Source organism: Microcaecilia unicolor, chromosome 11 (genome assembly GCF_901765095.1).
Source record: "Microcaecilia unicolor chromosome 11, aMicUni1.1, whole genome shotgun sequence".
In the NCBI taxonomy this organism is placed as follows: domain Eukaryota; kingdom Metazoa; phylum Chordata; class Amphibia; order Gymnophiona; family Siphonopidae; genus Microcaecilia; species Microcaecilia unicolor.
The window spans coordinates 63,335,065-63,361,977 of record NC_044041.1 but is presented as its reverse complement, the minus strand read 5'-3'; the positions used below and the strand labels follow the sequence as shown (position 1 = coordinate 63,361,977).

General features: G+C 42.7%; 1 protein-coding gene across 1 annotated transcript in view; it reads left to right on the top strand.

Moving 5' to 3' along the window:
• The window catches only part of LIMK2 (LIM domain kinase 2), a 50,038-nt gene extending 23,832 nt beyond the window's left edge, over positions 1 to 26,206 (top strand). The window contains exons 6-16 of the mRNA XM_030218746.1: positions 1,192 to 1,297; positions 3,013 to 3,155; positions 3,320 to 3,506; positions 3,585 to 3,671; positions 14,143 to 14,274; positions 14,564 to 14,620; positions 15,330 to 15,395; positions 15,662 to 15,836; positions 18,023 to 18,078; positions 24,328 to 24,485; positions 24,796 to 26,206. Of these exons, the coding sequence (XP_030074606.1) occupies positions 1,192 to 1,297; positions 3,013 to 3,155; positions 3,320 to 3,506; positions 3,585 to 3,671; positions 14,143 to 14,274; positions 14,564 to 14,620; positions 15,330 to 15,395; positions 15,662 to 15,836; positions 18,023 to 18,078; positions 24,328 to 24,485; positions 24,796 to 24,946 (1,318 nt within the window). The 3' untranslated portion in view covers positions 24,947 to 26,206. The remainder of the gene's footprint in view (positions 1 to 1,191; positions 1,298 to 3,012; positions 3,156 to 3,319; positions 3,507 to 3,584; positions 3,672 to 14,142; positions 14,275 to 14,563; positions 14,621 to 15,329; positions 15,396 to 15,661; positions 15,837 to 18,022; positions 18,079 to 24,327; positions 24,486 to 24,795) is intronic.
• The last annotated feature ends 707 nt before the right edge of the window (positions 26,207 to 26,913 follow it).

Below are 26,913 nucleotides of genomic sequence, written 5' to 3'. Positions count from 1 at the left end.
GCTGCTGTTTCTGTTCACGGCGCGGTTTAGAAACGCCGGGCTCTCAGTGCCGCTTGTGTGGGGAGCCAAAATCGCCATCCTCCACACCTCCACAGTTGTCTGCGGAATTACCCGTGGTCAGGGCTGATTTTGGGGAGATGACTGCGCTGGCAGGAGTGTTGGCGGTGGTTCCATTTTTGGCTGGAACTGCCGTGATTTTAGATCCTTCCTGCCCTGCGGAGCCATCTCAGCACAGGGAAGTTGTTTCCTGGGCCATTCCCTGGTAAATGAGAGCTCCGGTTCCATGGGGTTTCCTCCAGATTTCATCTGCTCTGCGAACAGAAACGGCAGCGCTACAACTTTCCCGATGCACAGAATTGAAAATGCTTCCCCAAGACAGCAAACCAAGCGTCTTGACCGGTCTGGAGGGTCTAGAGGAAAGAAAATTAGCAGGTAAGGCCTAATTTCACCTTTTGTTCCAAGCATTATGGTATAACCCTCTAGGGCAGTGGTTCCCAAACCTGGTCCTGGAGGCACCCCCAGCCAGTCAGGGTTTCAGGATATCCACAATGAATATTTGAGAGAGATTTGCATGCAGTGGAGGCAGTGCATGCAAATCTGTCATGAATATTCATTGTGGATATCCTGAAAACTTGACTGGCCTGAGATATTGAAGAGCCAGGGATTAGGGCACTGTAGCTTTTGACTTGGTGCAAATGTCTCTACACACAGGACAAGAACTGTAGCATCCTAAGGCCCAGGAAGTAGTTAGATATTGGAGAGTGGAAGCTACTGCAGCAGTATGAGGCTGTCTAGGGTCTGATGTTAAGTCTCTAGCAAAGCTGGACTTGCCCTGTGAGAAAACTGGAACACAGCCGTTTTCCTCATGGGGATACATTTTCTGTACTAAAACATCACTGTCTGGGTCAAGATCAGAGGCAGCCTTTGGTGAAGCACATTGCCACTGCCACTTCCTTTTGGTGTAATGCTTCAGCTCCTAATTCAGGGCAGACCCCAACTGTTTTGCCAAGATTTATCAGGATTTATTTGAAAGTAGATGTAAAGAAAGAAACAAAACCTCAAGGACAACCAAATCTAATCAAAGGTCTGAACAAACATTTTAAATGTGTCGGCTCACTTGCAGCCACCTTTTTTTTCCTGGCAAAAGAAAGTCTTTCTCCCTACATATTAAATTGTAATTACTCTTTACAGAGTTTGTCGACCATACATCAGCCCTGATGTTCGGAATATAATTCATCCAGGAGACCGAATCCTAGAGATAAATGGAGCCCCTGTGTGTTCGTTGCCTCTGGAGGAGGTGGGTGTCAGAGCGCAGAAGATAAAAACCACTGCTATATGGGATTTTCACCCAGGGACCTCATACTGCACTCCATTCCCTAATGCTATGGTGCTTTGCAAAAGTTGTCAACTTTTTCACATTCTGCTGTCTTAAAAAATATAATTCAGAGGGCAGTAAAGTAGGAATTTGATCTACACAACATACTCCACACTTTATTGCTTTAGTCTTCACCCACCTTGTGGAATCCCCTTTTGCTATGAGTTGTTTAGAATAAGCATCTACCAACTCTTTCACAGCAGGAGGGTGCTATTTTTGCCTGTTCTTGGTAGAATAGTTCAAATGCTTGATTGGGATCATTTGTGGACTGTAGCCTTCAGTTCTTGGCAGAATAGCTCAAGCTCTTAACTGGGATCATTTGTGGACTGCAGTCTTCAAATCTTGCCATAGATTTTCTGTTGATTCAGATTTAGACTTTGAATTGGCTACTCAAGGACTTTCATTTCCTTCTTGCTGAGCCACTCCATATTTTGCCTTTGCTTGTAGTTAAAGTATTTGTACTGCTACAAGATGAATCTTCTCCCTAGTCTTTCGTCTGTGACGGACTGGAACAAAAGTTTTTTTTACTTTTGCATAATCGGACTACAAACGTTTCTCCCACATGCATGCAAGTGTCCTCTAAAAGCAAATCATATGACTTTTCTTCTCCTGTGACTTCTTTCTTGCCACCTGCCCTTACAGACCTTATTTGTGGAGTAATCCTGAAATTGTTGAACATTTTCCCCAGTCTCAGAGATCTCTGTGGTCTTGTTAAAATCATCCTAGGTCTCTATGACCTTCCTCAGCAGTTTTCTTAGCCCATGTTTGATCGAGGCAGTATCTTCCACTTTATAATGATGACAGTGCCCAAAAGGTTGTATAACCTTTTCTGATTTAAATCACCTGGACCCTTCTTCACAAAAGAACATCTGCAGTATTAAATAGGGAGAGGTGGAGAGGAAGGAGAAATTTCCCCTAGTCTATAGCTTCTGAATAATTTTATCCTGGAGTTCTTCAGCAGCCCCATGTTCATCAGGTCCTTTGCTTCAGAGTCACATCGTATAACTGAATTGGCTTGATTCTTCATCCAGGAGTATTCAAATCACAGAACTACTGTGATCTGGTGGGCTTGATTTTAACTTATATGGGCCTTGGTAAGGTAACTTAGGAAATGGAGCTAATTGGAGTTTGCTATGAGAGAGGGTGTGAAAACTTATTCAGTTATTTTTCACACCTGCACACCATTCTCTACACTTTCAATGTGAAAGAACAAACTTCTATTTTAATATATTTTTGAATTGTATTTTTAAGACAGCAGAATGTGGGTTTGAAGACATTTACAAAGCACTGTAAGTGCTTTGCAATTGAGGTAACTCAGTTCTATTTATGTTGGATTAATGGAGCTGTATCTCATTTATTATCTTGCTGAAATATGATTTATTTTAATAATGGGAGCACTACTGAACCATGGGCTTTTTTTTTCTTTGCTGTTTGCTACCTTGTTTTTCATATAGCTCTGAGTTTCTTCCAAAATTTTGCCGCTGGTTTTTCAGATGCTACTTTTATATTACCTTTTATGGAGTTTTTGGGGCAGAAATATCATTCTTTTAGGGGAGAAGGAATATTTTCTGATGCCCTGGTGTGTTTTTTTTTCTCCTGTCCCTGAGATGCCCTGCCTTCATATTGTCTATTCTCAGGTAGAGGATCTGATTGGTCAGATGAGCCAGACCCTGCAGCTGCTGATAGAACATGATCCCGTGCGTCCAGGACTGGAAGTATCTTCTCCTAGCCAGAAAACAAGTGACTCTCAGGATGGAACACTACGAAGGCGTTCCCTCAGGTATAGCACCTTCTCTCTGTAAAGCCAGCATTACAGAACTACCTCTCCCTCTGTGTGCTCTGTATTCCTGCACTATTTCTCTGCATGTCTGCTTGGTCCCACTTTGTTAGAAGAAGATATGGTGCTATAAATTTCTCCTCCACCATTCTCTCTTTAATATGCAGACGTAGTAACAGCATTAGTAAATCACCTGGACCCTCCTCCACAAAGGAACAGCCCTTATTGAGTCGAGATATCAGCCGCTCTGAGTCGCTACGCTGCTCTTCCAGCTGCTCCCAGCAGATATTTCGGCCTTGTGACCTTATCCACGGAGAGGTGCTGGGCAAAGGATTCTTTGGACAAGCAATCAAGGTTTGAGACTAGCAGTATGCCTAGTATCTTCTCTGGCTGCTGCTCTGAAGGAAACTCTAACATTCTCTGTTTGAACAGGTGACTCACAGAGCCAGTGGCAAAGTGATGGTAATGAAGGAGCTGATCCGCTGTGATGAGGAAACCCAAAAAACGTTTTTGACAGAGGTATGTCCAGCTATGAGGAACAGAAGCACAGACCTGTCTCTGGGCTTTGAAGTGGGGTGACTAGGATCTGACCCTGGGACATGAGGGTGAGAACGGGAGCCTTGGACAGTCAGAGAAATATCTAACCTTGGGATAATTTGAGGAAGCTGAGGCCTGGAAGAGAGGGTACTTGGGTTGTGACCTCTGGATAGGGGTGAGGAGGAGCGGAAAGAAATGTCCTGGGGAGGTATGGAGATGTCTCTGGTTTAATTTTATATTTATAAACTGCATTGTAAGGCTTGTTGTTCTGGTGTACCACCTTACTTGAAAATCTTTGCATCATTCCCCTAGTGCTGTATGCTAGACTAGTGTCTACAAAACACTCGGCTTTCTTATTTCTCACCCTAACCCTGTGAAATGCTTTTCCTTTTGCTATTTGGAATGAATCTTCCTATGTAATGTTTTATTCAATAGGACTGCAGCAACAAGAAACAAATAAACATATCGGATTCAACATAACATATTGCATATAACAGAATAAGTATGGTTTTTGTTTTTATAAAGGAAACCAGAAATTAGTAATTCCCCTACCCACCCAGCCTGAGATTATACCAAATAGAGATTCAGAGGCTGAATTCTTATACCTCCAGAAATCTCACTTCTCCCAGTTATAAATGTAAACAATTTAAAATGAAACTTCTTGCTTTAAAAGCCAAAGTTTAAATATAAGTTTCCTGAATAGATAAGAACAGCTTTCTATGTTTAAAGGTAAGATTCAGTCCTCTTAATTCCAACAGCATTAGGTTATGAAATTGGTATACACCATTGCCAAAACTGAATCCATTTTTGCATAATGCATTTTTTTCCCCACAATGTAGACTTTCATAACAAATACATGTGTACCCTTGCCTCGAAGATTCAGCACTTTGTACTTGTCAAGTAGAACCTCCCCAATGGAGAGAGATATTTGCTGACCAATAATATTCCTTAGATAGTCTGGAACACTGCTCCAAAACCCTTGTATAGGGGAACAATTCCAAACAGCATGAAGAAATGTCATATCTGCTTGTTGACATTTAAAACAAACAATAGAATTCAGAGCACCCATATGCTGTGCTTGTTTTTGAGTAGCGTAACCTCAGTGTAGAACTCGATGCTGACATTCACGCGTGCCAGCAGCATGAATTGGAACCGGTATACCTGCTGCTAAGTGTTTAAAAATCGGTAATCAGCTGAACACCTAAATCCCTCTCCCATCTACTTACTATAGCGGAATAATGTTTCCCCCTCAATTTTTGAGTCAGTTGCAGATGTGATTTAGAAATGGACAGTCTGTCATTGGAGGAAGACTTCAACCATGCTCATAAGGTTTATCGTAGCGTGATTTTAGTCCTTTACATAGCAGGCAATTTACTTAATGTTGTAATTGGCAATATGCTAAAAATCTGGTGTAGCAAAATCGTTCTTTTAAAAGTCAGAAAATGACATAATATTCCCTTGCGCCGTTAAAATGTTCTAAACGAGTGATACCCCCTTTCTCCCATCTAAGAAACACTTGTGGCCATACCTAAAGAAAATCAATGTTTTCTCTAAGGAAAATTAGATCCAAATTTAGCAGATCCTGGTTACATAGCTTTGCTACCTCCCTCCAAAGGATTCAGAAAGGTCTCCGTATAATACTACATTTTAATTGTTTGGGAAGGGACTTAGAGGGAGCATGGAGCAAATGTGTAGACACCAAGGGGCCACCAGGAACTTCTTTTTATATAATTAAAAGGGTATAATGCAGTAAATCCAAAATCCAATCTCTCATATATTCAGTAAACAAGCCTTGTTATATGTACCTAAATCTGGAAGTCCCATTCCTCTCCAAGACCAGCGAACAAACAGCCCAAATATCTAAAAGAGCCATTAGCCCAACATAACGGAAAATCCTCGCCATATTTTCATCAGAGGGATTGGTGGGCAAGGCTCCCGACTCCAGACCGTTGGGCCGCTGTACGGCCTGTCGGGTAGATTCGCTGTGCTGGGTTGCCACTCGGAGAGTTGCGGCGGATATTCGCTGCCAACCTAGGTCGAGAAGAGGACCGGTGAGCCGAGCAAAAGACTTTGGAAAACAGAGTATCGTCGACGCACCTCAAGGCTGACATACCTAGAGAGAGCCGCTCAGAAGCACCACGAGGATCTACAGACCGTTGGCCCGCTACACGGGTCAACGAGTGGATTTGCTGTGCCGAGTTAACGCACGGAAAATTAACACACGACCCTTCCCGCACAGACAATCAAGGGAAGCTAATCACTGACGTTCATGCTCCAGAGGGCCTGCTGTCGGTCAACCATCCAGGAGTCAGGAAACAGACAACCCCCCAAGGTAAACCACCGTTGAGGAGATCTCGCCATTGACGATCAAGCTTCTGGAACTCCCCTGTAATTCGGAGAGGAAAAGGCCTGCCAAGACTTATATTCTGCATGTGGGACTGAGGAGTTGGCCGGATAGGGACAGCAGGGCAGAGAGAAGAGGAGATCAAACGGTGATCCTGTTCGTTAACAGAATATCACCTATGAAGAATTACGGCCCTGAATTAACGTTGAGCTGCACCTGGCAGCTGCAGGAATTTAATCCTTAAAACTTGAACTTTTAACAGCTCTTATTTAATTGGAGTCATCCTATCTCCTAATCACCACCTATAATATTTGAGTATAGAACTATTTGTGTTATTAGTCTTGAATTACCGAACAGGAGATTACTAACATTTAGCAGTTCTTATTGTCTCCATTATATCTCCTGAAATATTTTTAGTATTTGATTACCTGAGTAGTTGTTCTGAACCATTAAACAATGACTTTCATCAGTGAATAGGAGATCACTGTATCTTAACAGATCTTAATTGACTTCACCCTATCTCCAATAATTCTTGAGCATTTGACTATCAGAATATTTGTTTAACTGCTAAACACTGACTTTTATCAGCTCCTTAACTAGCTCCTCAGTGCCTCCTGAAGACGCTTACGGTAAGAGTTCGGCTGATATCGCTGAGTCTGGTAGGATTTGGCAGGAACCTGCACGGCTGACCACTGATCTGTCCTGCTCCTCTGTCATCTGATTTGCCCTGCACTGCTGACAACTGATTTGCTCCTCTGTCATCTGATTTGCCCTGCACTGCTGACAACTGATTTGCTCCTCTGTCATCTGATTTGCCCTGCACTGCTGAAAACTGATTTGCTTCCCTGTTATCTATCCTTGCACTGCTGACAACTGATTTGCTCCCCTGTCATCAATCCTTGCACTGCACGGCTGGTAGCCAATCCGTCCTGCTCCTCTGTCATCTGATTTGCCCTGCACTGCCGACAACTGATTTGCCCTGCACTGCCGACAACTGATTTTCTCCCCTGTCATCTGATTTGCCCTGCACGGCTGTCCACCGATCTGTCCTTGCACTGCACGGCTGATCACCGACCTGTCCTGCTCCTATGTCATCTGATTTGCCCTGCACTGCTGACAACTGATTTTCTCCTCGTGTCATCTGAATTGCCCTGCACTGCTGACAACTATCTTTGGTCCTCTGTCATCTGATTTGTTACCGTGATTGGGCGGGAAGCGCCGTGTCTGCTGTCTTCTCCTCTGCCGTTCGTTGATTACCATCGCCGAGCAAACTTGGAGGAGGTTTCCTTCTCCTGTGACTGTCCATTTTGACCTGTCTGATGGCCCACTTCTTTATTCAATATGGAATCAATAAAATATCTTCTTATCACCTACTCCTTTTTATTGATTAATCAATGATCATCCACACTATACAATGGTCATAATATAAATACCATCATTCAAAACCAATCAAGACATTCCAGTAAAGCAACATCACATCTCACCAATAATCATCATAATAAAGGAAAAATCACCAAATATGATCAGCATTTATGGTCTCTAAAAGAATGTTATAACAAATCAGTTCATGTCAAGGACAAAGCTCTCACTAAAATTGACATTTATCCCAACTTGGAGACTTCCTTCCAGAACATTAAAATTGGTTACATCAATGCTAGATCCGTTGTTAACAAACATCTACTAATCTTCGACTGTATTGTTTCGGATAATCTTGACTTACTCATCATCACTGAGACCTGGATCCGTAACCAAAAGGATCCAATTCTACTTGATCTGTGTCCTCCGGATTATAAAATCTTACATAGGATCAAGAAGGATAAAAAAGGAGGAGGTTTAGCTATTATCTATCGCTCCAACTTCCTGATCAAAGTCATAGACGAAATCATCACCCCCAAACTTGAAATTGCATCAGTAAGTATTCAAGAAAAATCCCTTCAAGATCACTTGTCTTGTATCATGTTTTATAGGCCACCTGGAAACTGGAATGAATCGTTCCCCATCCTCACTGACTTCATTTCTAATATGAGTATATCCAACTCCAACTTACTCATTCTAGGTGATATTAACCTACACCTTGAAAACTTAAATTCCCCATCAACACAAGAGTGCAAGGATTTTTTTTTCTCTCATGGGACTTTCCATGGCCCATCTTAGAACCTACTCACATAAAAGGTCATACACTGGACTTTGCTCCATCAGAATATTCCCAGAACGGAATTTCAAAGTAAAAGACGCCTGCTGGTCTGAAGTCCCATGGTCTGATCATTTTAAACTAAATTTATCAATGTTATGGTTAAAGAAAGGTTCTCACAGTATACAACAACACACAACAATTACCTCAAGAGGCAGAATAGATCCTACTGAGTTCTGGTCCAAACTGTATGACAACAAGTGGTCTACTAATGCGAACTCTAATCACTTGTTGAGTGGGATAAAAGATGCAATAATATTTTAGATGAACTAGCCCCTTTAAAAAGCAAGGAGTAAAAAGATTAAACACTACACCTTGGTATAATGAAGAACTAAAGTCCTTAAAATCACTAACCAGAAAAATGGAACGTAAATGGAAAAAAGTAAAAATGAACAACCCTCACAGAATGGAAACTAGCCCTTAGAAAATATAAATATGCTACAAAACAAGCACAAAAGCTATATTACAAATCAAAAATCGGTTATGATTATTCAAATCTGAAGTAATTATTCCAAATTGTCAACAATCTTCTTGAAACAAATTTGGTCACCTCTACAAGTTCAGTTTCCCCGTCAGTGGATTCACTGGTCAGCTACTTCAAAGAAAAAATTCAGAAATTACGCAACTCCCTCTCTCTACAAAACTATGACATTGATGGCTTCCTTAATCACCTTCAGTCTATCTCCGAAGACCACCCAGCAGATTGTATTTGGCTGCATTTCGCTCCTGTCTCCATTGAACAAATCACCAAAGCTATTTCTAAATTCTCAAACTCCTTCTGCAAATTAGATACATGTCCTAATTACCTACTGAAGTCCGCCCCTCCCTGCTTCATCCAAGACCTCATATCTTGCTTAAACTTTATGCTTAAACCTGGTTTCTTCCCAAAAAATTATGGAAATATATGCCTTACCCCCATTCCTAAGGACAATAAGAAAAAAATCAAGTGACATTACTAACTATTGCCCAATTGCTTCCATACCTTTTGATAGTAAAATTAATGGAGAGCATGGTAGCTAAACAACTTGTAGAGTACTTGGACAAATTTTCCATCTTACATGATTCACAATCCGGTTTCCGATCTTTATATAGTACTGAAACGGTATTGATTACCCTTATATCCAAGTTTAAACAACTAACTGCTACTGGTAAGAGCATACTCCTTATGCAATTTGATATGTCCAGCGCATTTGACATGATTGATCATAACATCCTGTTACACCTTTTGGACTATTTCAGAATTGGTGGAACTGTACTGGAATGGTTTAAGGGTTTTCTTTCATTTAGATCTTATCGAGTAAAAATGAACTCAACTTTATCTTTTTCATGGAATGCAGTTTGCGGAGTCCCTCAGGGATCACCACTGTTCCCCAATTGTTTAATATAATGATGGCCCCACTAGCCAATGCCCTATCCAGGTTAGGTTTAAATCCTTATATTTACGCAGATGATGTAACAATATATATACCATTTAGTAAGAATTTGGATGAAATTACCAATCAAGCCACTCTTGGTCTGACCACAATGGACAAATGGGCCCATTCTTTCCACTTGAAATTAAATGCTGAAAAGACCCATTGTTTATCGTCTCAGTATAACAAATATAATCCTACCACTTTAAATACTCCCAACCAGCATAAGATTGAGAAAATAAAAACAGCTGCAGTCCAAGTCCAGAATTAAACTAGATGACCAATGGCAGCCTTTGCCAACATCGTTCATAAAGGAGCCATCTAGTGTACAAGGCTGCCGCATACTGGACTGTACTGAACCCAAAGGAACTGTGGTGCCGTAAAGATAAAGGAACTGGCACCAACTTCTGGAAAACTGACTTCCATTCACTTTTGTTCTCCAGTGTTGCATTCTAGAAACCCAGTTACAGGCAGGAGGAAATCTGCAAAAGTTGCCCATAGTGACCAATCAGTTTCATCTTTCTCTGGGAAAATGAAACAAGAAATCTAATTGGTAAAGAGTTGGTTTTTATCTAGGGTTTCTTTTTCTTTTTTTTTTTTTAATAAATGGGCCCCGATGAACCAAGGCACCTTTTCTGCGCACATACCAAATGAAATCTAAAAATAAATAGCACATAGGAATGACACAGAACACGTTTTCAGAACATGCAAGGAATGTAACCACAGCCACAAAGTGTGTACTATCTTAAAACATATTGAAATATAGGTACACATGTTTGCTTTTGCGCAACATTTGGGCATTTTTGGATGAATCACTTTCCAGATACAGACGGTTTCTCATTTTAGTTTTCTGAACCGTTAGATGAGAGGAGCTGCTTTCACATAAGTACACTGAAACAACAGGAAGAAGTTATTTAAGAGTAGTTTTTTGTTAGCTGTGGTATTCCTTTTCTGCATTTGCAAAAATACTGCAATATTTCTCAAGCCCTCATTTTGCATTGTTTCAGTGCAGCAGAGGGACAGCACCAATTAGCCGGAAGCTGCAGCTAAATTAAGTGGACTGAAAAAAGTGTGTGTAGATGATACTGAAGCCTCATTACAGGCCTGCAGCCTCTGTTTCCTCCATCACTCTTTCATACATATCCCACCTGCCTTCAGCTAGTCTTCCCTCTTTTCCTACCTGCCCTCAGTCAGTCTGCCCTCTCACTCTTTCAGAGAGCTTGTTGATTTTGCTGTCTCATGAGATTGGGAGTTGCAAGATCAACAGGCTCTTCCTGCACCTCAAATTAAACATGGTTTTAGAAAAACTAAAATTAAATAAAATTTTGATGTCACCTCAGTAAGGTCAACACACAATCCCTGTACTGCAAAACACTATGCACAAACTTGTGCAAAATCACACTCGGATCTCAACATAGAAACTACATGCTAGCAGAACACCACACCCTGGTCACACTTGCAAAGCACAGAAGACCTTTAACAAATATGAAACAAGGGACCACAGATCAGTAATAGATATGAAGGAAAAAAAACTGAACTGGAAACCTTGAGAAGTTAGAATCTGCATTTACAGCAATACTAGAGAAATAAACTGAAAGTATCAGAGATATGAACTTCCAAAAACTGACATTCCAATTAATAAATTCAAAATAAAATACTTTTTTCTTACTTTTTGTTGTCTGAGCATTTTTTAAAATTCTCTTTAGTCCCAGTGTCTTTTTTCCTGTCTTTACAGGATCTCCTGTTCTTTGGACATTTCTTCTCTCTCCATGTCCACCATACATCTCTTGGCATCCATGTCTGTCCTGTCCAGCATCTCCCCTCTGTCCTTGTCCCTGTACTCCCTCCCCATATTCAGCATCTCCCTTCTATCCTTCTTCCTGTGATCAGCATTACCCGTTTGTGTCCCTATCCCACTCCTTTTTCCAGCATTGCTCCTCTGTGTCCCTATCTCTCCACTCTTCTTCCCTTCCACCTACACCCCCACCCTGGGGATAGAATCTCCCACTCGCTTCCTTTCTTCCAGCGCTCTCCCTCTCCGAGTCCAATGTGTCTGTCTGTCATCCAGCATCTTTCCCCCTCTTCTCTCCCTCCCTCACCTGACCCGTCCAGTAGTGCCTCTCCCTCTCCACATACTCCCTCTGTCCAGCAGCTCCTTGCTTGCATTGATCACTAACAGTAACTGTAGCAGCAGCACAGTGATTCAAACAGGCAACCTCAGGGTCTTCCCTAGGCTGCACCCTACTTTCTCTGATGCAACTTCTGTTTCCACAGAAGCGGGATGCAGCCTAGGGAAGGCCCGAAGGCTGCCTGTTTGAATGAATGGCTGTGCTGTTGCTATTGGCAGCGATTGAGGCAGGTAGGCAAGGGGACAGAAAGGGAGAGCTGCTGGACCCAGGTTAGAAGGACGGAGGGAGGGAGAGATTGCCAGCACTTGGATCTGAAGAGGCCCTGATGCTGACAGCCTGTGAATACTTAGATGTGTGTTGCGGGAGGGCAGGGGAGAGACGAGAGCATGGATGCGAAGGGGGAGGGGAGAAGAGGGCGGGCCAGGCCAGGCCAACTGGGACATGATGGGACATGGGAGCGAGAGGAGCATGGATGCGAGGGGGGGGTCATGGAAGGGAGAGAGGGGAATTGCTGGATAGGGATTAATGGAGGGTGACAGAGGAGCATGGATGGGAGGGGCAGGGCTCAGGGAGCGAGGGGAATTGCTGGAAAAGGATGAATTGGAGGGGGCAGGGGACAGAGGAGCATGGATGGTCATGGATTGGGAGGGCAGGGCTCAGGGAGAGAGGGGAATTGCTGGAAAGGGATGAATGGAGGGGGCAGGGGACAGAGGAGCATGGATGGCATGGATTGGGAGGGCAGGCTCAGGGAGAGAGGGGAATTGCTGGATAGGGATGAATGGAGGGGACAGATGGGCATGGATGGATATGGATTGCAGGGCAGGGCTCGGGAGAGAGGGGAATTGCTGGATAGGGATGAATGGAGGGAGCAGGTGACAGAGGAGCATGGATGGGCATGGATGGGAGGGCAGGGCTCAGGGAGAGAGGGGAATTGCTGGAAAGGGGATGAATGGCGGGGGCAGGGGACAGAGGAGCATGGATGGGCATGGATTGGGAGGGCAGGGCTCAGGGAGAGAGGGGAATTGCTGGATAGGGATGAATGGAGGGGACAGATGGGCATGGATGGATATGGATTGCAGGGCAGGGCTCAGGGAGAGAGGGGAATTGCTGGATAGGGATGAATGGAGGGGGCAGGTGACAGAGGAGCATGGATGGGCATGGATTGGGAGGGCAGGGCTCAGGGAGAGAGGAGAAATTGCTGGACATAGAGGGGAAGAGAGATGAAGGAGATGAAATGAGGGAAAAGGAAGAGAGGAGAAAAACTGCACATGGATGAAGAAAATAGGCAGAAGCTGAGGACCAGAAATGAAGAAGAAAGGAGGAAAGGAAAGAAATAAATGGAAAGGAAGCCCTGGAAACGGAGTTAAGAGGACAGATAGCAGCAGAATCAGATACTGGGCCAGCTTGATCAGAAAAGAAAGTCCCCAGACAACAAAGGTAGAAAAAAAATCATTTTATTTTCATTTTAGTGTTTGGAATATGTCCACTTTGAGAATTTACATCTGCTATCTTATTTTGCAATGTATAGCAATTTGTTTCTAAGAATATTGCTGACAATTCCTGTCAGTGTGGCAAGTGGTGAGCGATCATTTTCGGGGGGGGGGGCCGCCCCCGCCGCCAACTGATAATCTGCAGGGGGGGCGCCAACTGATAGTCTGCAGGGGGGCGCCAGAGACCCTAGGCACGGCCATGTGTCCAGTTTGCAGTGGGATTTGGCAAATCTTTTAAGTGTTTCAGAGATGAGGTCTTCTGATAGTAGTTCGAATTCGGTCCAAATTCTGTCTGCTGGGTATGTTCCGTCTTCTGGGTCTAGACAATCTAGAAGTGTGGTGTATTCAATTGGGCTGACGGGTATTTTAAGACGTAGTTGTATAATTTTCTCCTTGAAGTATTTCGCAAGGTTGTCAACATTTGGTATGTCTTTGCTGTTGTTTGTAATTGGTGTGGTGTCTAACAGTTTGTTCACAAGGTAGAAGAGTTTATGTGTGTCTTTGTAGTTTGGTCCTATTATTGTTTCAAAACCACCATGGTCACTGCATTTGGCAGTAATTGCTGTTTGCCTGACAACTTTCCAGGCAATACAAGATAAAGACGACTATAGAGCTCAGTCTGGAGAAGAATAACTACATGTGCAACCGTCTTCAAATCAGCCTGTGCATTCATGAGGCCCTGGAGGATTTTCTGAACATATCCACAAACATTTTATTTTGCTTGCAGTTGCTTTTAGGGATAGAGTTACAGCACAAATGATTTTCATGAGGACTTATTGTTTTATTGTGATCAATTTTGAATTGCAGGACTGGGGCAGGTACCCCTTCAAACAGGCAATTTCTGGACAATGAAAAAGTGATCCCTGTCTGTTATCCTTCCCCTGTAGGTGAAGGTCTTGCGCAACCTGGATCATGCCAATGTGCTTAGGTTCATTGGGGTTTTATACAAGGAGAAGAAATTGAATCTGCTGACAGAATACATAGAAGGAGGGACATTGAAAGATGTACTGCGCAGTGAGGTGAGTCTGAGCTTCCTCACCCCCCCCCCCCCAAACCCATCCTGTGAGGCAAGTCTAAGCTACCTCCTCAGCTCTTTTACCCTTTCCTCTAATGCTGTAAGATGAGTCAATCCCCTTCACATCTAGCCATGAACTATGAGTTGAGTTGCCCTCTTCCCATTGCTATGGTATGAATCATCCTCTTTGTTGGCCCCCTACCAAAATACTGTGAAATGAGCCTGAACAACTGATTTCTGCTAGCACCCTATTCTCTTCCAAGCTTCAACTAGTGATGATCTTCTCTTTTCAGGAACCTGTTCCTTGGCTACAGAAAGTTCACTTTGCCAAAGACATAGCCTCAGGAATGGTGAGTTAACACCTGTCATCAGCAATTCCCACCTCACTACTAAAGTTACCTCTCCATACCCTGATGTCACTGATGTAAGTGACTATCTGCCACCCCCTTCCTATTCTGACCCTACCAGGTTCAAAGGGGAGGGAGACAGAGGGCACATGAATCTGCAGGGTCAAAGTTGACTAGGACTAGAGAATCTATGTTCCAGCTTGATTTTCACGGTTTCTTTTTCTTTCCTTTTCTATTTTTATTACTGGGTGATCCCCTTCCCCCTCCCCCCAAAAAAGAAAACAAAAGCAAAAAGATATGGTTAAAGTAGAGATGGAGCAGGAAAGAGCTACCAGTGGAATTCAGGGTCTACACTAGTAGCCCTGAGAGAGAACTTTCAAGGTTCTAGAGGAGAAGTGTGATACATTGTTATCTCAGAAGTATTCATAATGCCCAGGAAAGTTATATTTTTCAGTGGAATGTTCTAGAATGAGCAGTCATGCCAAGGTAGTGAAATGTGAAGGGTGGGAGGATGTGTGAACAGTTCCTGAGTGGAGGTACAGGAGGCAATTGAATATAGGAACAACACAGATAATGTTTTGTGGTATAGAAATGGAAGTAAAACTTCAGTTCAGGTGGGGATTTAGTAGGAAACTGGGCAGAAGTTTATCATAATCTGTTGCTCTGACAGTATTATTCTTTTTTGTTGCTCACTAGTTTGTTCTGATTTCAGGCTTATTTGCACAGCATGTCGATCATTCACCGAGATCTAAATTCACATAACTGCCTGATTAGACTGGTAAGCTAGTAAAGTAAAACAGCTTTTTTTTTTTTTTTTTGGCTGCTCTTTCAAGTGCATGTGAAGGCTGAGTACTCAGTCTTTCTCCTTTCAACAAATGCTTTCCTCTTCACTTCTCAGCTCAGGTTCTATTTCCTCTTGCTCAATAGGATTGGGTGTAGTTTTAATGGTATCTCTCCCTACACTTCTTCCATAAGACAGGAGGCAGTTGGGTTCAGATTGTAGGATGTCTCAGCGGATGGTCTCTCTCTGTCCTTGCTCCCTAGGATGGAACAGTGGTGGTTGCAGATTTTGGGCTGTCTCGGCTGATTGTGGAGGAGAAACCTAAGCCCACACCACACAGGCCTCCAGGACAGAAATGCACCCTACGAAAAAGTGTCCGAAAGAAGCGCTACACTGTTGTGGGGAACCCCTACTGGATGGCACCAGAAATGCTAAATGGTGAGCATTCAGATAGGGTGGGAGGGAGGTAGGAAGGATGATGGACAGGTTATGTCAGAGGAGTGGAGGAGTTAGGGTTTGAGTGTTTGCCACTTGGAGAAGGTTTGTAGGGAGACATTTCTCAGTCAAATTCATATAGAAAATGATGGCATATAAAGACAATATTCCAGGAGATGGTGCATTGTTTATGTTTAAAGCTGTCACAGGAAAAATTACTGTTCCTTCTTTAGTTTAACACCAGAAGAAGTAACCTGCAGTGATGTGGCCAGCTAATTTTAAGAAATGTTGTTCTGGGCTCTGATTGGCCCAGGAGTTCAAAATCAGCCAGGATGTACTGGCTTTTTCCCCAGTCTCAGCCAGAGAGAGAGAGAAAGATCTCTTCACTGAGATCCTGTAAACAGTTATATTCTGTAACCTGTGAGCAGCTATATTTCCTGTACGCCTCAGGCACTATCCAGGTGGTGACTAAATATTGAGATAATTTAATATTGATCCATATTCAGTTACCTGTTATTATGTGCTGTACTTGTTTTATCTGTTATATTTGTGACAAATCTTTTTTTAGTTTATTAACTCTGCTTGACTGGACTGACTAAGAATCCTGGTGTTTTGTGTGTTGGGTCTGTAAGTGCTTTCTAGGAACTATGGGACCACTGGGAGTGTGGCCACAGTAACCTAGAAAACACCAGGGATAACTTGAGTGGGAGACTCTCCTAGAGGTGATTGGGATTCAGTCGGTGGGAGGAGGGTACTAGTGTAGAGCACATGCCCAGTGCAGGCGGACCTGAACAGTGCTGAGGGCAGACCCCGTAAGTGGCTGCAGGGATAATCCCAGGTGGATGATAAGCATTCTGTGATACCACCCATATTAACTATTAATCTCTACTATCACTTTCTTTCCATTAGAGATCATCTGCGTTTGTCCTGTGCTCTCATAAATTCAGATAATTCCTCATCTCCACTTCCTCTGCTTGGAGGGTGTTTTGCACATTCACCACCCTTTCCATAAAGAAGTATTTCCTTAGATTAATCATGAGTCTGTCCCATATGTTTTATGATGACCATTGACCAAGTCAGTAACTACCTTCTAGACCAACTCCATCCTGTTTATTTTTTAAAGGTGTGGAAACCAGAATTGTACATAGTACTCTAAATGAGGTCTGACCAGAGTTTTGTACAGAGGTAGTTTTGCCAGTATTGCCTCCTTTTGTTTTGTTTTTTCCTGCTGGTCATTCCTCTCCCTATGCATCCAAGCATCCTTCTGGCTTTTGCTGTCATCTTTTCTACCTGTTTGGCCACATTAAAATCAGATACAATCACTTCCTAATCCTGCTGTTCTTTCATATACATAAGTACTTTACCGGCTATACTCTACCACTCCCTTGGGGGTTTTTTTCAGCCCACATTAGTTTTTAAGCACTAACTCTTAGCTGCCAAACTTCAAGTTTTGCAAGTTCCCTCCCCATGTTACCTACACTATCTGGAGTGACTGCCCTACTGAAGATTTTGGTATCATCTGCAAGGAGGTAAACCTTACCAGACAACCCTTTGGCAATATCGCAAAAATATTAAAAACAACTGGACCAATAACTAATCCCTGCAGCCTATCACTGGTAGTGCCCTTTTCCTTAGAGTGAACTCCATTTACCCCCACTCTTTGTCACCTTCCACTCAACCAGCTTCTAACCCAGTCAATCAGTTTGGGTCCCATCCTGAGAGCCTTTGCTGAATTGGTATTGCAGTGAACAGGGTTTTATACTGTGGGAAGGGGGCAGTGTTGCTGGGGTTTATACTGGAAGAGAAATAGAGGGCAATGTAGGGAAAGCAGTGTTTATATGTTTGTTGATGTTTGTTTACTGCAGGGGAGGGGGTTATATCATGTGGAGGGGGCATCGGGAAGATCAGAAGGAGGTGTTACGTTGTGATGGGGGACAAAATCTGAGTGGAGGTTATACTGTGGGGACAAAGTAGTATTGGGATGCTCTGTGGCGGGGAGAGGGAAGGAATGATTTTAGAGGAGGCTAGTTTGCGAGGATGGCAGGAGGGCATGTTATTGGTGGAAATTACCCTGTAGATAAGGGGGTACTTTGTTGAGGGAGGAGGGTTAGGCTGTGGGGTGGGAGGACATTCCATGTGGGTTCTTGTGCTGCAAACGTTGAAACTGGTACCTTGTGTTTCTGCAACAGGGAAAAGTTATGATGAGAAAGTGGACATCTTCTCTTTTGGGATTGTTCTCTGTGAGGTAAGAGAAATCCTCTGAAGTAAACCTCCTACCGACCCCTCAATCTGGCTTTTTAAGATTCAGGAAATCTTACTGGTCTAACAGTTTGTATATGTGACCATCTCTGGGGAAAAGGTGACTAAGGGGCTCATTTTCAAAGCACTTAGACTTACAAACTTCCATAGGTTACTATGTAAGTCTAAGTGCTTTGAAAATACACCTCTAAAGTAGCAGATCCAAAATGTTGAGAATGGACAATTTTTTTTTCATATCATAGCCCCATAGGCAGTCTGAAAAAGTTACATGTTTGAACTTCTGTAACTTTATTTTTTGCCCATAAAAGGGTGGGGTTTGGACTGTTGTATTACAAATTGTTTGCTCTAACAGAATCCATTAAAACCTTATTTTTTGTTTCTGAAGACTTTAGTCACCTTTTCCCAGAGATGGTCACATATAGGTTCCCAGAGTAGCACTCTGGGGTTTACATTTTTCATTTATGCTGATGATATTCAGTTACTTTATACAATTCTTTTTTCTTCTTCTATGTCTTCCTTCTCTAAATTGGGCTTAATCTCAGATTGGCTGTGTTGCAACTAAATGTGAATATATTTTATTGTACCTTCCTAGTTAATAGGCAGGCTAGAAATATGAAATAAATAAAATTAGAGACCATCTTGTTTGCTTCACATTCATCTCACCTTTCTTTTGGGCCCTCTATTAAAGGTACCTCTCTTCCTTTGAGAGAAACTGTTAAAATCTTGGGATTTACAATTGATAACAAATGTATTTTTTTAAATTGCAGTTTCAAATGTAATCAGAAGACGACAACTCTTGCTACAGAAACACAGAAAGGAGAAAAAAAAAGAACCAAGAAAATAATAGGGAATACACTCCCAAAAGGAAATATCATTAATCTTTATTAGACCTCAGTATTAGCAGGGGGTGTGAAAATAACAATTTAGGAGGAAAAAAACAAGGCGTAAACTTTTTAAGTTAGGCTTACACCCACTCAATATTACTATTACATCCAACAACAATCAGACTAATTTTTTCATGTTAAGAAAAGCCTTAAGCTGCTCCGGAGCATAAAAGGTATATTTTAGACCCTCCAAACCTGACCAGGCACTTACAGAGGAAAACGCCAACAAGAAGGGTGCTCCAAGTTTTTAAAGTTTCTTGTCTCATAGATAAAAACTTCTTTCTACGTTCCGGTGTAGTCTTTGAAACATCAGGATAAATCCAAATCTTCTGTCCTCTAAAAGGAACTTTAGAATGCTTGAAAAAAAAGTTTTAAAACCGCTGAAAGACAAGAGACTAGCAATGTAGCACTCTCTGTAGCATCAAATATAGACTGTTCCAAAATTGCTGAAATATTATTCACATCAATAGATAAGTCAATTTCAGCCTTTTAATCTTCTCCTTTATCCTGAAGGCAAATAATATATCTTGTTAATAAGAGGCATCGCTTCCAATGAAAATTTAAAATTTTCTATCAAAAATCTCTTTAAAAGATCCAATGGCATAACCCCAGGAGACAGGGAAATTAAGCAAACAAAGATTCAAATGGCGATTAAAGTTCTCCATCTGTTATATTTTTATGTTTCAGCAATTTTTATTGATGGAACAATGAAATTAACAAGCAGTAGTTCCGTTTATAACAAGAGAAACCAGTACAAACTGAATAATAACAGGATAAAGAATATACCACCCGGTTTTACATTTCCCACCCCGGACCCCCCTATCAAAATAGTACTTCTTCTAAGTGCGAACTCTCCCTTATTCAAGGCATCATAGTAAAATCTCCATCATTATAATATAACAGATTTATGACATAACTTCATTACACACAGTTCAAACAAACAGTGCTTCCAAAACTCTCGAAGTGGACATAACCTTGTTGCAAATCAGAATCATATCCCACATTTATTATAAACTTGATTCTCCCTACCCCCCCCCCCTCCCCTCCCTGCACACAAGTGGATTAGCAATTCAGAATATAACTTCTCCCTTTATGGGGCAGAGTGACCCATAGTGGCTCCCATATAGCCAGAACTGGGTCCCTGGGACACTATCCCACTGCTTGACACCACATCTGTCCACCCTTATCTGTTGAATCAACTGAGTCCTCCAAAATTGTAAAGAGGGGCCCGAAGAAGAAAGCCAGGACTTCAAAATAGAATTCCAAAAAATATGGCCACCCCAATAAAACCTTTGAAACCCAGAGGGGGATCTGAGGTAAATGAATAGCAGCGAAAAAGAAGCAGCGGGTCCCAAACCAATGAACAACCTCACATGGATTGTACCGCCCTTAATATGCCCCTCCAAAAACAGTCTACAAAGGGACAGGACCAAAACATATGCCCCAAGGTAGCCATACCACTGCCACATTTCAAGCAAGCCCCACACCCTGCAATTTTTGCCAGGTAGGCTCTTCGCGGGGACATGTACAATCGTAACAAGAACCGATACAGCTTTTCTCTTTGAAAAATTGAGAGCCGTTGCGAATATAAATTTTTTATATATACACGACATTGATCCGGGGAAACCTCGCAACCAAGATCATTCGACCAGCACGAGGCCAGTCTGGCATAAGCCAACTCAGCCGTCGTATCTTTCAACTGTTGATAATGACATTTTAATGGCACCGACAGTTGCGAGCCCAATGAGTGTATCCCTCAGTTAAAATATCCAAAACATCTTCTGTTAGATCCGTCCACTGTAAAGTAGAGATGTAATGCTGTAACTGAAGGTAAGCAAAATATTGCCCAGCGGGGATCCCATATTGTTTTTGCAAGTCCGTGAGCGATCTAATATGACCCTCCTCATTAACAACTTGAGCTAAATATATAATACCCTTTTTTTGCCCAGGAGCCAAACACACTCATTCCCCACCCCTGGGGGAAGGCCGGATTATGACAGATAGAAAGCAGTGGGGAAGTCTTAGATGAGATGTGATGCCTCCTGCATATCCAGCGCCAGGTGGCTCTCATCGAGTCTAATAATGGGTGATGACGAAATGCATCTTGCGGAAGCCTCCCCCTGGAATGAAGTAACTGGCTAAAGTGAACCCCCGGAAAAAGAGGTCTCTAGCGATGTTAAGGAAAACTCAGACGTCCCTCTAAACCAATTGTTGATATGCTGCATCGTGCACGCAATCGTAAGATACCTAATACTTAACAGGCCCATTCCTCCACTCTCTCTCGGCGCAGATAGCACCGCCAAGGGGGGAGTCTGGGCCACTACATCTGTACCTACCGAAATACCCCGCACCCCAGGAGAATTATTCAGTAAACGAATCAGAGGTTCCAGGGAAATATCAAACAAGAAGGGGGATAGGGGACACTCCTGCCGAGTTCCCCTCCGTACCTCAAAACACCCAGACCGACATTCATTGATTGTTGTTTGCGCTTCCAGCCCCAAGTAAAGCGCCTGAACCACTCCCAGAAGCCATTCTGGCAAGCCCACCCAATCAGTCACCTGAAAAAGATAGTTCCAGTTCACCTGGTCAAAGGCTTTAGCCGCATCTAAGCTCACTAACATTGCAGACTCCCCCTTATACTTGCTCTGGGCCAGAGAGAGGAGAATTCTCTGGATGTGCCAAACAGAATGTTGTTTAGGAATAAACCCCACCTGAAAAGGGCTGATCAAATCCGCCATGTACGGTAATAGCCTGTTATTCAGGATGTTCGCCAGAATTTTAATGTCTACATTGATCAAAGAGATAGGCCGATATGACTCGGGATCTTCCGCTGATCTACCAGGTTTGAGCAAGAGAGATAGCAACGCCGTGTTCTCATGGACCAGAAATGTACCCCCCTGAATGACCGATTTATGATATTCAAACAGAGCGCCCCCAGGGAGAATTGCATGATCTTGTAAAACTCCCCCGAAAATTCATCTGTTCCAGGTGCAGAATAAGATTTCAACCCCTTGATCACTTGCTGGAGCTCCTTAAATTGTAATGGAGATTCAAGTTCCTCAGTCGCCAATTCCGACAGCTTGGGCATCCCTGCCCGGGCCAAGAAATCATCTATCCCTACCTGTGACGGTTTTTCTCTGCCACTATACAAGTTCTGGTAGTTATCCTGCAAGATTTGTATCACAGCATCTGGGCGATTTGTAATCACCCCCTGACTACCTCGCAACGCCGTGATAGAGCGGTTCCCTCCCCCTGTGCCTTCACCAGCCTCGCCAGGAGACCCCCCAACCTATTCCCAAAATGATGAAACCGGTATTTCTGGTACAGCAGCTGAAGCTGTGCTCATGTATCAGGGAGTTAACAGCTACTTGCCGGGAAGTATACACCTCCCTGCCAGCTTTTGAGGGAGAATTCATATAAATGCGCTTGGCCTTACGCAGACTTCATTGCAAACTCCAGAATGCTGGCCGCAACCCTTTTGCGCATTGCTACGACATAGGAAATAATCTCTCCTTTCATAACAGCCTTCGCGGTGCACCAAAAGAGCTGCGGCTCAGTACGGTGTTGAGCATTATGAGACTCATTATGGGGCTCATTTTCAAAGCACTTAGCCTTCCAAAGTTCCATAGGTTTCTATGGAACTTGGAAGGCTAAGTGCTTTGAAAATATGCATTGTTGTCTGCAAGAAACTAGGTTATCTGACATTGAACACAGTTCTTTCAGACACACAATGCATATTTCAAAGCACTTAGCCTTCCAAAGTTCCATAGAAACCTATGGAACTTTGGAAGGCTAAGTGCTTTGAAAATGAGCCCCAATGTCAGCTTGCAGACGTCCCAAATGAGATAGGGGGGAGGGGGAGGAGGAGAGTGGGGCCTGGAACTCGGAGGGAGAGGGAGGGAGGGGCGGGGGCCTGGAACTCTGAGGAGAGGGAGGGGGACCTGGAACTCGCGATGAGAGGGGGGGAGGGAGGGGGTCAAGCTGGAACTCGGAGGATAATCTTGCTAGCGCCCGTTCATTTGTGTGAGAAACGGGCCTGTTTTACTAGTCTTTTTTTTTTTTTTTTTTTTTTTTAAAGCACATTATTTCTGCTAGGCTTTTCCACAGGTTGGTTTAGCTCCACCCCACACTCTTGAAATCGGCCATGACCCTACTTATATCCTTTCCTTTCCCATATTCTACTCCCTGTTTACTTGAGCATATATGACTCTGTAACTAGCCCTTTCATGTTTAACTGCTTTTTTTTCCTCCTATTCATCTGTCCTTTTGTTTGTATTTGATTGCTTATTTCCTCATATTTTACCTGTTTTATTGTGTAAATTGCTTTTATTTTTATTTACCTTAAATGATATATCATATAAAGTAAACCATTAATTAGATAGTGATAAAAATAATTTAAACGTTCAGAAGAGAACCAAGACAGTTCCCAGGTTCACTTGACACTTGTGCTTCGTTAGCAGTGCTATGCTCTTGTTTTCTCCTTTAGCACTTTGCCAAGTTTCCTACATCAAGCTTTTTCTGAGAAGTCTGATTTTATTGTTGGTCTGGGAATCGTGCATCTCCTATCTTGTATTCTACACAGTAGAGAAGGAAATGCATTTTTGTGGCAGGCCCTCTAATGTAGAATTCAGTAGTTCTTGATATCGGGCTGGAATGTAAGTACCTAGCATTAGGGGAAAAAATGGACATTTTAGTGCTTAGTACTGGCAATATTTTGGCTGAGTGTTGTGAGAGAATTGTCTTTTGGATATTTTGGTGACTTAGACGTAGAGTAGAGTAGCTCTGCTGAGTAGTCTCCCTTAGGTCTTAGGTTTGTTGTGGTTTGAAATTGATGGAGAGATTCAGGGGACTTTGGTCCTTGCTAGGGGTAGGAATTATAGGGATGATTGTTTTGGTGGACAGGAAGTGGATGACTGCATAAATTGCATACGCTTGCTACTAGGGGAACCAAAACTTGTATTGTAGGATTACTTGCTGGTTTGAGTCTTAATTTTCTTAACCCAAAGAAGCCTTTTGGATTTCTTTACAACACTGGTCAAGTATCTCATATACTTGGGACAATTATTTGAATATCATCTGCATGTGAATTATGGATTAAAACCAACTCCTCTATCCCATCTAGCAATGGTAAATATATATTTAAAAGAAGTGATAATGGGGATCCTTGTGAAACCCCAATTTAATGGTAAAATACATAAATAGTATTTCATCAAACATTCCCTTATGCTCTTTGCTGGAAGCAGTAATCTTCAAGTCTAAATGGCTAATAGTAGTTGATGGTTTTGCTCTCCAAAAACTTGTTCACACCATTTTCTTCATCTCTTTGACCTTCCATTCTCTCTTGCCTGTAGATAATTGGGCAGGTGTATGCTGATCCAGACTGCCTTCCTCGTACATTGGACTTTGGCCTAAATGTGAAGCTGTTTTGGGAGAAGTTTGTACCGAAGGACTGTCCTCCTGCCTTCTTCCCACTGGCTACTGTCTGCTGTGACCTGGACCCTGAGAGCAGGTACTGAAGTCAGCATGGTTTCCTGCATTTGGCAGGGGACACAGGATTCAACTATGTAGCCTTCTAAAGTAGGACTCCCATGGCTGTGCCTATACAAAATATTTGTCAACCTTGTCCTAACTGCACCTTCCCAGTCATTACTCTTTCTGTGTGTCACAAACCCTGTTGGTAGCAGTGCTAGAGGGTAAGAGAAGCAGTTTGTGATCCATAAGAAGCTGGTGATATGAGAACTTTTGATAGTCTAGGAGGGAAAGAAGAGTGACTGCTGTCTTGAAGCTTATTTAGGATTAATGCTCTCATTTTTCCTCAGACCACCATTTTCAAAGCTGGAGGATTCCTTTGAAGCGCTATCCTTGTATCTAGGAGAGCTAGAAATTCCCTTACCCTCTGAAATGGAGGAACTGGATTACAACATTAGCATGCAGTACCATTTGACCAGAGACCAGCCTCTGGGGCCCTGAACAAGACCTCTGCCAAGGACTTTGCTCAGCCTGTGGAACTTTCAGCTAAGTCTTCAAAGCCTGACTCACTTCCTTTAGAGAAGATTTCTCTGTTGGTTGGGGGAAGTGTTGATATTGACTCATTTAAGAGGGTCTCTATGGCATTCCTCTCAGCTCTTGAGGAGCTCTAATATAGTGCTGTTACTCTTGGCTGCACTGAGGATAAGATGAATTGTCTGCTTTCTGACTCCCTGGTGGGGTTCCGAGGTTTAGGGAACCCATGAATATGCACACATGGTTCCCAGAGCTTGGGTTCCTTGAATATGTGAATATTCCCTCCATTCTTGAGGGTTAAGGATGCTTTTGGTGTTCAGTTGATAGAAAGAGGAGGAGCAGGGACCCTCTTTCTGAGCTCACTGGAACACTAAGCATTGCAGGCTTCAGAGAAAGTCTGCTCCTAACACTAATCCTATGCCCCCAGACCTATCCTGCTCTCTTCCTAATCCTCTGCTTATCCCTACCACTTCTACTACCCTATCCTGCCCCCTTAATTGTGCCTTAATCTAATTCCTAGCCCTACCAATCTTTCCATCATTGTGCCTTAACCCAATACCTTCTCTCTGCCACTCCTATTAGGCTTATCTCAAGCACTAGTACTACCTCTGATTGACGAAGGGACCATAAAGGATTCATTTCTTGTTTAAATAACCTGATTAAGTCCTCTATCCCTCCTGCTTCCTACAAATTCTTTTGAGGACTGTTCTCCATTTTTAATATCTTGAGCCCTGGATGTATAGTAGTACTATGATAAAAATTATTTAGATACAATTGTATGAAATAGTATGTTTGAAAACATTTTCATATTAAAGGTAGATATTTTTATTGTAAGTTCTTAAATTAGATACACTGAATTAGTGTAAAATGGGTGTGCAATAATGTTCATCAAGGCTTCAACACTGGCTACTGTCCGTTCATTTCTCATCAGCATTCATAATTTAATTATCTTTAAAAGAAATACAAAAAAAAATCCCTCCCCTTGGGATTTTTAATGCTATGCTGATGGCTTTTTCTTTGATCTTGAAACTCCTACTCCATGAGCCTAAGAGGAGCAGGACTTGTGAAGATGAGTCACCTACTCAGTTGTTACTTCAGAGATCCAACTCCAATTCTCCAAAGGACCAGAAACTGCAGTTCTGAGATACCAAAATGTAAAAACTACAGATTTTGGTGAATTCACTTTAGAAGACAAGTTGAAATCAATAAAATATATTTCAAGAATCACAACTCATTTTATCCAGATCTTTCTGTAGTGCTAGATATTCTGTACTCATGGTTATTCTCAGAAACGGCAGACAAGCTCCTTCCTCTCACACCCACCCCTCTGAGGTTAAAAAAAGAAAACGTCATTATATAAATCCATAGTGTGCCAGCATCTTGCATACCAAGAAGGCAAAGTACTTCTGAGAAGTGTTCAAGGAGAATTAAGGGTTTGGAACTTTAAAAACAGGAATGGTCCATCTTTCGAACAATTTATGCTTTCTCAAGGCTGTTTGCCCTAAGGTTTGAGGCTGCTTTCTGTCCAAAGGTAAGCAGGTATGTGGGGGGGGGGGGGGGGGTTTAGCCAGATAGCACTAATTTTCAGTGCCATCTAGATTGTATTCAGCAGTCCAACTTAAGCTGGCTCAAAATTCAGTTGACTTAATTTTTAAATTGAAGTGGATATTACCCTTATGAATATCTGTCACAGAATGCGTAGCACTCACTTGCGGCTAACCCCGCAGCCACTTAGAGGGTCTATCCCCAGCAGAGCTGTGGTTCGCCTGCACCTGCCGCTTCTGCTCTACACTAGCATTCTCCTTCCACCGACTGGGTCCCAACCGCCTCTGGGCAAGTCTCCTGCTCTCAAGTTATCCCAGTGATTTCTAGACTAAAGTTATCCCCAGTGATTTCTAGACTACTGGGGGCCACACTCCCAGTGGTCCCACAGT